The sequence below is a fragment of the Eriocheir sinensis genome, chromosome 66 (assembly GCF_024679095.1).
Source record: "Eriocheir sinensis breed Jianghai 21 chromosome 66, ASM2467909v1, whole genome shotgun sequence".
In the NCBI taxonomy this organism is placed as follows: domain Eukaryota; kingdom Metazoa; phylum Arthropoda; class Malacostraca; order Decapoda; family Varunidae; genus Eriocheir; species Eriocheir sinensis.
Genome location: NC_066574.1, coordinates 2,195,489 through 2,206,399, shown reverse-complemented (window position 1 = coordinate 2,206,399; position 10,911 = coordinate 2,195,489). Strand labels below are relative to the sequence as shown.

The 10,911-nt window shown below is 47.8% G+C and overlaps 1 protein-coding gene across 24 annotated transcripts in view; it reads right to left on the bottom strand.

The window, feature by feature from the left end:
* The window catches only part of LOC126987698 (cuticle protein AMP1A-like), a 49,620-nt gene that overhangs the window by 32,293 nt on the left and 6,416 nt on the right, over nucleotides 1-10,911 (bottom strand). For 2 of the 24 annotated variants that reach the window (XM_050844865.1, XM_050844853.1), the window contains exon 1: nucleotides 879-1,027. The exons of 2 other annotated variants lie outside the window; for them this stretch is intronic. In XM_050844865.1, the coding sequence (XP_050700822.1) occupies nucleotides 879-887 (9 nt within the window). In that variant the 5' untranslated portion in view covers nucleotides 888-1,027. Of the gene's footprint in view, nucleotides 1-41; nucleotides 335-461; nucleotides 689-878; nucleotides 1,028-3,568; nucleotides 3,859-3,981; nucleotides 4,209-4,398; nucleotides 4,529-6,617; nucleotides 6,921-7,043; nucleotides 7,280-7,465; nucleotides 7,569-9,525; nucleotides 9,816-9,942; nucleotides 10,170-10,359; nucleotides 10,525-10,911 lie in introns of those variants that run through there. 20 more of the 24 variants (XM_050844862.1, XM_050844861.1, XM_050844860.1 and 17 more) reach the window with 20 other exon arrangements.

Genomic DNA, 10,911 nt, shown 5'->3' with positions numbered 1-10,911 from the left:
TAGAAGTGAAAATGCCGGGTGAGATTTGTTGATGAAAACCATTTATGATGAATGATATTTTATTTACAAAATAAATAGATCAATAAATACATCGAGACGGATCACAACACAGCGCAGAGAAGAGGATGCACTTTAGGCGTAGCTGTAGCCCTCCTCGGAGGAGTCGCGGGCGGCGTCCTCGGCGGCGGCGGCGACGGCGATCGGGGCCAGCCCGACGGGGGGGTGGGGGGGGGGGACGGCGGGGGCCACGGGCAGCAGGTCAGACTGGGGCTGGTAGCCGTTGGCGTCGGCGACGAACTTGACCTCGACGGGTGTGCCGTCAGGGGCGGTGTAGCTGTGGAAGGAAAGACAGTGTGTCAGCCGAGGCTCAGCTGCGATGACAGATGCACAAAACTAATTGCCAAGATTCGTCCGCCACTGCCGCCTAGCGAGCAGTGCGGCTGAGCTGAGGCGTGACTCACGAGTAGACTCCGGACTTGACCACGGCGCCGTCGGGGCCGTCAGGGGAGCCGGACTGGGAGAGGAAGATGCCGTTGCCGGTCTCGATGTCTAGGTTGTACCTGCCGTCGTCCTCCTGGACACGCTCGTCCTTCAGGATGGGGATGAACTCGGCGCTCTCGGCGGAGAAAGAGCCGTAGTCAGGCTTGGGGGCGGCGAGGGCCACGGCGGCCAGGGCGGCGAGGATCACCTGGAAATTAAACAATTCATGCTTCGTTAACCGCATGAACTTCATGATATATTGAGAACAAACAAAAATGAATTACTCTTCTTTTGAAACAAATCAAATAATGGAAATTATCATGTCATGACCGATGTCTCTCAGCAGCAAAGAACACTGTCATTAATTAACAATAAGCAGCGCCGGAGCGAACACTCACAAACTTCATGGTTGATGTGCCGGTGAGGTACTGGTGCCGGAGCCTTCGTCAGACGGGCTTTTATAGCGGCGCGTAACGAGGCTGCTGGTCGAGGCTTTGGGAAGGGGCGCTCATCGACGGCTGGCGGCCCTGACCTTCTGAAGGTTCTCGGGTCCCGGAGCCTTTCTGGGTGAATGCATTAGATTTGTTGCAATTTTTTTTAGCCATACATCTGTAGTGTTACACATTGAAACATTGGGCCAACTAGAAATGGACAGGTAATAAACATACAATATAAATTAGCGTCACAGCGAGTTTTGACATATATCTATTTTGGAATTAGCATCATCAGTACTTCTATGTCGGAAACATTTATTGAAAGGATTCTTATGAACGATTCATTACACACACACACACACACACACACACACACACACACACACACACACACACACACACACACACACACACACACACACACACACACACACACACACACACACACACACACACACACACACACACACATACACACACACACACACACACACACACACACACACACACACACACACACACACACACACACACACACACACACACACACACACACACACACACACACACACACACACACACACACACACACACACACACACACACACACACACACACACACACACACACACACACACACACACACACACACACACACACACACACACACACACACACACACACACACACACACACACACACACACACACACACACACACACACACACACACACACACACACACACACACACACACACACACACACACACACACACACACACACACACACACACACACACACACACACACACACACACACACACACACACACACACACACACACACACACACACACACACACACACACACACACACACACACACACACACACACACACACACACACATTCGCACAGTTTAGAGACGCATGTTACAGAATGCTCACCACCAAGAAACTTGGCTACTGCAAACATACATATGACATTTTCTTCACAGTAAGGGAGGCAGATCAAAGACAAATGATAAAATTAAAAAAAATAATTGTTCATTAACCCATCGGAAGAAAATGAGAAAGGTTTATCGAGATGGCAGGTAGTAAAACGTTGTTTCAGAAAAGAGGAAATAGTTTTACTGAGGGTTAAAAAGACGAGCAAAACACACTAAACAGTGTCCTGAACCACTGATGATAATCGGCGTTCAACAAACAGCGTCTGAGACAGTAATGAAGGTCACCCCAAGCCACCATTGCCACAACTGACAAGGTGTTGATTTAAACAGCAGCACTGCACAATCTTTACTTAACCATGCCAAAGCATCGCTAGTATTCCTTGAGAGACGCTGCGGGACTGCACGGCCTGTGCTGGCCCACACAGACTTTTATTGCGACGCGGCTGTCCGTGCTGCTTGACGCACGCTGTGCTGCTGTTTTGAGCCGTTGCAGGGAAGCAAACTCTGGTCTCGCTCTCCCCATTTTCGTGCGACAATTTTTATTTTCAAAAGCGGAATTCCGTGCAGAGCGGTGTATGAAAGATCTAACAATATAAAGACCATTTTACGGCCTAAATAGCCCCAATAGCCTGAGAGGAATGTACTCTACATGGACAATAAATGAAGCAAAAGTGATTCTTTATAATCATTATAATATATTAACGTATATAAACTAACAAATACGACGGAGTTTTAAAATAAAGCAAACGAAAAGTTTTTAAAGGAAATTATCAACGTCTAGCAGTCCACCCTGAAGCCCTACTGTTAGTTAGAGAGGTGTCTGTCGGCGGATAAATGTCTAAAAGCTTCCAGTATCGGGCCATCCTGAGGAATGGACTCCATGCGCCGGTGACAATCAAACAGCCGGTCGCAGACTGGCATATACCAAATGGGGTCAAGTCATGTCACGTATTTTTTGGTTCCAGTTTTTACAAGTTTTGCGCATAAAGGCTTTACAAAAGCAGCAGTATTTTCTCAGTAGCATCTTGCAACGAAAACTGCACCTGTACTCCCATAGATAGGTAAGGAAAGGATGGAAGCATTAATCACAAGAACAAACTTCTATCTATGGTTTTTTCAAGCGTTGGTCTTCGGACATTTGTACCGAACACTATTAGCGTATGATCATCCTCAGCAATTGACTACTGTGCACCAAGAGTTACTAGAATGTACACTAGAATGTACTAGAATGTACTAGAATGTGTACATTCTAGTAACTCTTGGTGCACAGTTGTAAGCAAAGTGTGGGTGACACACTTGACGAAGCGACTGAACACAGGATCCCATGACTCTTGAGGTTGGTCACCCTGACTTGAAGCAATACAAAGGCACAGTTAAATATTTCCCTTCCAGCAGCATAAGTAATACTTTTATTTATACCTGACTGATACCGTCACGATCCAGAGCCTGACATAACAGGACAACTCCAAGACACACACAATAAAACACTAAAGAGGCTTGGAGGCGTCAGGTGGAAGGTCATGAATTTCCCTTCCACTGTCCTGTACGGGATGACGGATGGGGGGCGGGACATCAAGGCTCGTATTGGTATGAGGTCAGTTTTCAGGAGTCGTTTATGATAGTTCGACCCTTGCTGCACAGTATTTCTGCTTCAAATCCTTGTGTATACAAGAGAAAATGTCGGATGAGATTTGTTGATGGAAACCATTTATGAAGACTGATATTTTATTTACAAAATAAATAGATCAATAAATACATCGAGACGGATCACAACACAGCGCAGAGAAGAGGATGCACTTTAGGCGTAGCTGTAGCCCTCCTCGGAGGAGTCGCGGGCTGCGTCCTCGGCGGCGGCGAAGGCGATCTGGTCCAGCACGAACTGGGGGATGGGGTGGGGGAAGGCGGGGGCCACGGGCAGCAGGTCAGACTGGGGCTGGTAGCCGTTGGCGTCGGCGACGAACTTGACCTCGACGGGTGTGCCGTCAGGGGCGGTGTAGCTGTGGGAAGAGTGTGATAGTCAAAGGTACAATTATAACACTGATTAATCCATTCCCGCCCCAACATGGCGGTGTTCAGCTGTGACATTGTTCAAAGGCGTAACTGTGTGAGGCGTGACTCACGAGTAGACTCCGGACTTGACCACGGCGCCGTCGGGGCCGTCGGGGGAGCCGGACTGGGAGAGGAAGATGCCGTTACCGGTCTCCACGTCCAGGTTGTACCTGCCGTCGTCCTCCTGGACACGCTCGTCCTTCAGGATGGGGATGAACTCGGCGCTCTCGGCGGAGAAGGAGCCGTAGTCAGGCTTGGGGGCGGCGAGGGCCACGGCGGCCAGGGCGGCGAGGATCACCTGGAAATTAAGCAATTCATGCTTCGTTAACTGCATGAACTTCGTAATATACTGACAACAAACAAAAATGAAATACTCTTCTTTTGAAACAAATCAAATCATGCAAATTATCATGTCATGACCGATATCTCTGAGCAGCTAAGAACACTGTCATTTATCAACAATTAGCAGCGCCGGTGCGAACACTCACAAACTTCATGGTTGATGTGCCGGTGAGGTACTGGTGCCGGACCCTTCGTCAGACGGGCTTTTATAGCGGCGCGTAACGAGGCTGCTGGTCGAGGCTTTGGGGAGGGGCGCTCATCGGCGCCTCGCAGCCTTGACCTTCTGAAGGTTTTCGGGTCTCGGAGCCTTTTTTGGGTCAGTGCATTAGATCTGTTGCATCATTTTTTAGCGGCACATCTGTGGTGTTACACATTGCCAAAGCGGGGCAGGTAATAAAATACAATACCCAGATAAACGTCATGGAAGGAATTCTGAAAATATTTTCTGTATATTCCTATATATTTTTTTTCTTATAAATGCTATCAGAAATACATTGATGTCATAAATACTTCTTAAAATCAATCAGATAATGATTAATTACCATTCCTTGTACCTTGGACCCATACACACACACAGAGATCAAAACCTCCACGGTCACATGACCACCCCACCACACACACACACACACACACACACACACACACACACACACACACACACACACACACACACACACACACACAAACACACACACACACACACAGTCACACACATAAATTGGAGACACATGTTACTAAATGAACCCCATCAAGAGATTTTGGTGACTGCAAACATGATTTTGAAAAGCTAAATGTTCAGTGACTCATTGGAGAAAAAAAAGGAATATTTGTCGAGAAAGCGGCAGGTTATAGAAAGTTGTTAAAGAAATTTGGCAATTATTTTACCGACAATTTGAAAGATGAGCCAAAAAAACCCATCCTGAAGCATTGAACAAACAGTACTGAAGGTCAGCCCAAGCCATCAGTGCCACAGTTGACATGGCGTTGAGTAAAACAGCAACACAACTAATTTTTTTTCCTTACTCGTGCCAAAATCATCGCTAGTGTTTCTTGAGGCACGCTGGCGGTTTGCACAGCCTGTGTGGCGCGGCCAGACCTTTATAGTGGTGCGGCTGTCCGCGCTGCTGGACGCACGTGGGCTTTTATACCGGTGCCGTGGCAAGGACGTGAACTCGGGGCCCCGCGATCACCATTCTCGTGCGATAATTTTTGTTTACGAAGCAGAAAACCGTAGGAACCGATGTTTGAAGGATCTAACAAAGCACAGGCCATCGGTTTAAGATCACAATAGCCTGAGCGGAATGTAATCTACATGTACAATATGAAGGGAGGGAGAGCGATTATTTTCGATCATTATAACATTTAATGATAAGCAAACCAACAAATAACTTTCAGTTTGAAAACAATTCAAACAAATACGTTTTAATGAAAATCAACATGAAGCAGCCCACCCTGAAGCCTTACTGATAGTTAAAGAGGTCTTGGTGAGCTGATAAACGTCGAAAAGTTTTCACTGTAGGCCCATTTTGAGGAATGAGTGACGCATACGTCGATTACAATCAAACAGTCGACCGCAGGCTGGCATATAATGGGTTAAAATATTGTCAGCAATATTTGGTTCCAGTTTTTATAAGTTTTGCACACAAATGATTTAAAAATACCGCAGTATTTTCTATTTAGCATCTTTCAAAGAAAACTACACCTGTAATAAGCTACTCCCAAAGATAGATAACAAAAGGATGGAAGCGACAATCATAAGAATAAATTTATATCTCTCGTTTTTCAAGCGTTGCGCTTTGAACATTTGTTCCGAAAACTATTTGCGGATGACTATCCTCAATAATTAACAAAACAATGTACAGAAAGGGTTCTAAGTAAAGGTTAGTGACACACATAACGAAACAACTCAACGCTAGACTCCATAGTTGGTGAGTGTGGTCAGCCTGTCTTGACGCACTACTCTGGCACAGCCTCAATGTACGTGAACCTTCAGTAAAGAAATACCTGCACTTATGTCCTGACTGACGCCACGCCAGGACGATCCAGAGCCTGACATAACGGGACAACTCAGGAGACAAAAAATCATTAATAAAGGTCACGGGAAGCTTGGAGGCGTCACTTGAAATTTCTTAAACTTAACTTCCTCTGTATTATAAGCGATGATGGATAAAGGGTGGAAAATCAAGGGTTGAAATAGTCCAAAGTCAGTTTTCAAGTGTTCTTATGATAAGGTGGGCGAGGCGACGCGCCCCTCGGCGTATACCCCCATTCATTGATTAATTGAGGATTTTTCGACCCGTATTACTGAGGTTTATTTTATTTGTGAACCGTATAATATAGAAGTGAAAATGCTGGGGAAAATTTGTTGATTAAAAGTAGTTATGAGGACTGATATTTTATTTACAAAATAAATAGATCAATAAATACATCGAGACGGATCACAACGCAGCGCAGAGAAGAGGATGCACTTTAGGCGTAGCTGTAGCCCTCCTCGGAGGAGTCGCGGGCTGCGTCCTCGGCGGCGGCGAAGGCGATCTGGTCCAGCACGAACTGGGGGATGGGGTGGGGGAAGGCGGGGGCCACGGGCAGCAGGTCAGACTGGGGCTGGTAGCCGTTGGCGTCGGCGACGAACTTGACCTCGACGGGTGTGCCGTCAGGGGCGGTGTAGCTGTGGGAAGAGTGTGTTAGTCAAAGGTACAATTATAACACTGATTAATCCATTCCCGCCCCAACATGGCGGTGTTCAGCTGTGACATTGTTCAAAGGCGTAACTGTGTGAGGCGTGACTCACGAGTAGACTCCGGACTTGATCACGGCGCCGTCGGGGCCGTCGGGGGAGCCGGACTGGGAGAGGAAGATGCCGTTGCCGGTTTCCACGTCCAGGTTGTACCTGCCGTCGTCCTCCTGGACACGCTCGTCCTTCAGGATGGGGATGAACTCGGCGCTCTCGGCGGAGAAGGAGCCGTAGGTAGGCTTGTCAGGCCTTGGGGCGGCGAGGGCCACGGCGGCCAGGGCGGCGAGGATCACCTGGAATTAAACAGATCATGCTTTCATAACCGCATGAACTTCGCAATATTCTGACAACAAACAAAAAGGAAATACCTCACAGAAACAAATCAAACCATGCAAATTATCATGTCATGACCGATGTCTCTCAGCAGCAAAGAACACTCTCAATGATTAACAATCAGCAGCGCCGGAGCGATCACTCACAAACTTCATGGTTGATGTGCCGGTGAGGTACTGGTGCCGGAGCCTTCGTCAGACGGGCTTTTATAGCGGCGCGTAACGAGGCTGCTGGTCAGGGCTTTAGGGAGGAACGATCATCGGCTCCTCGCAGCCTTGACCTTCTGAAAGTTCTCGGGTCTCATAGCATTTCTGGGTCAGGTGAATAGGAGTAGCTGATCTAATATTTTTTCCTCAAATGTCGTGTTGCTGGCCGCAGCAGCGGGATAACTGGCAAAAAAATATCGATGTAAATGTGAAAGTGTGAATACTGACCGCATTTTTTTGTGAAACTCGTCAAACTTATTCGAAATAGTATCAACGGCACTCCTATAAAATAACTGTCATACTGTCAACTTCTTGAAGGCAAATGTATTCAGAATTAATTTATTTATATTATGATCTTGCTTCCTTGCATTCGAGCTGGGCCTTCAGATAGGGAACACTAAACATATTTCCTTTGGCCTGAAAACACTGTAACTGTGTGTAATGTGCACTACATTGAACTCTGTAATATAAACGTGTAATTTGTATAAATAAAAGAATAAAAAAGAGAGAGAGAGAGAGAGAGAGAGAGAGAGAGAGAGAGAGAGAGAGAGAGAGAGAGAGAGAGAGAGAGAGAGAGAGAGAGAGAGAGAGAGAGAGAGAGAGAGAGAGAGAGAGAGAGAGAGAGAGAGAGAGAGAGAGAAATAAAAAAATGAAGCATGGAAACTCAGCTGTGTACGGCGCATCTCCCATCTACTTGACGCCAAAGGGACTGAGGTGCTCTATAAGGCACAAGTACGCCCCCTCATGGAGTACTCCCCCCTCGCCTGGTCCTCCTGCCCTCCATCCTACCTTGCAACGCTGGATCGTGTCCAGGCCAGAGCCCAGCGTCTGATACAGCGCACAGGTCCTCAGCACGCGCGAGGCTCCCTGCAACCTCTCCAGGAGCTCAGGGATGTGGCAGGCCTGTGTGTAATGTTCAAGCCACACAACCTAAACACACCCCACCTGGCAGCTCTCAAGCTCCCCGCGCCCCCAACCCCCATACACTCCACCCGAGCAGCACCCCACAGACAGGAACAAGTGGCTGTACCCTTCTCCAGGACAGAACACCACTTCCGCTCCTTCCAGCCCCGCTACAGCCGCCTGTGGAACCAGCTTGTTCGCACACCGACCTCCACCATCGCGCGTCACTTCAAGCGGGAGGTGAACAGCTGGATTAGGACTTCTAGGCAGTAATTCAATGTGTCTTGTATGTAGCTATAGATAGATGAAGCTTAAAACCTTCAACGTTAGCACAATCTTCTGTAAGCCCTGTTTAAATAAAAAAAAGAGAGAGAGAGAGAGAGAGAGAGAGAGAGAGAGAGAGAGAGAGAGAGAGAGAGAGAGAGAGAGAGAGAGAGAGAGAGAGAGAGAGAGAGAGAGAGAGAGAGAGAGAGAGAGAGAGAGAGAGAGAGAGAGAGAGAGAGAGAGAGAGAGAGAGAGAGAAGAAAATTTTTAAACATGGAAGTACAATGATTCGTCTTTTTCTTCTTTTTAAGAATGTTGCAGTTAAAAAATTTCGGATATTATTATCAGTTACCCGTTCCCAGCAATTAACCAATGTGCCCTAAGACTTGTAAGTATCGAGTTGGTGACGCCCCTCACGAGACTACTGAACACCAGATTCTACAATACATGAGTTCGGTCAGGCTGTCTTGTAGCATTACTTTGGAACAGCCTCAATGTACGTATGCCTTCAGTAGAGAAATACCAGTACTTATGGCACGACTGACGCCAGCACGACCCAGAGCCTGACATAGCTGGACAACTCAAGACACACAATAAAACACTGAAGGTCACGAGAGGCTTGGAGGCGTCACTTGGAATGTCGTAAATTTCCCTGCCACTGTCCTGTACGGGATGATGGACGGAGGGCGGCAGTTCAAGGCTTGAATTGGTCTAAGGTCAGTTTTCGAGTGTCCCTTATGATATGTCGAACTGTGCTGCAGAGCATTTCTGCTTTAAATTGTTACTTAAAGATAGAAGTGAAAATGCCGGGTGAGATTTGTTGATGAAAACCATTTATGAAGACTGATATTTTATTTACAAAATAAATAGATCAATAAATACATCGAGACGGATCACAACACAGCGCAGAGAAGAGGATGCACTTTAGGCGTAGCTGTAGCCCTCCTCGGAGGAGTCGCGGGCGGCGTCCTCGGCGGCGGCGAAGGCGATCTGGTCCAGCACGAACTGGGGGATGGGGTGGGGGAAGGCGGGGGCCACGGGCAGCAGGTCAGACTGGGGCTGGTAGCCGTTGGCGTCGGCGACGAACTTGACCTCGACGGGTGTGCCGTCAGGGGCGGTGTAGCTGTGGAAGGAAAGACAGTGTGTCAGCCGAGGCTCAGCTGCGATGACAGATGCACAAAACTAATTGCCAAGATTCGTCCGCCACTGCCGCCTAGCGAGCAGTGCGGCTGAGCTGAGGCGTGACTCACGAGTAGACTCCGGACTTGACCACGGCGCCGTCGGGGCCGTCGGGGGAGCCGGACTGGGAGAGGAAGATGCCGTTGCCGGTCTCGATGTCCAGGTTGTACCTGCCGTCGTCCTCCTGGACACGCTCGTCCTTCAGGATGGGGATGAACTCGGCGCTCTCGGCGGAGAAAGAGCCGTAGTCAGGCTTGGGGGCGGCGAGGGCCACGGCGGCCAGGGCGGCGAGGATCACCTGGAAATTAAACAATTCATGCTTCGTTAACCGTATGAACTTCTTGATATATTGAGAACAAACAAAAATGAATTACTTTTCTTTTGAAACAAATCAAATAATGGAAATTATCATGTCATGACCGATGTCTCTCTGCAGCAAAGAACACTGTCATTAATTAGCAATAAGCAGCGCCGGAGCGAACACTCACAAATTTCATGGTTGATATGCCGGTAAGGTACTGGTGCCGGAGCCTTCGTCAGACGGGCTTTTATAGCGGCGCGTAACGAGGCTGCTGGTCGAGGCTTTGGGAAGGGGCGCTCATCGACGGCTGGCGGCCCTGACCTTCTCAAGGTTCTCGGGTCCCGGAGCCTTTCTGGGTGAATGCATTAGATCTGTTGCAAATTTTTTTAGCCATACATCTGTAGTGTTACACATTGAAACATTGGGCCAACTAGAAATGGACAGGTAATAAACATACAATATAAATTAGCGTCACAGCGAGTTTTGACATATATCTATTTTGGAATTAGCATCATCAGTACTTCTGTGTCGGAAACATTTATTGAAAGGATTCTTATGAACGATTCATTACCACACACACACACACACACACACACACACACACACACACACACACACACACACACACACACACACACACACACACACACACACACACACACACACACACACACACACACACACACACACACACACACACACACACACACACACACACACACACACACACACACACACA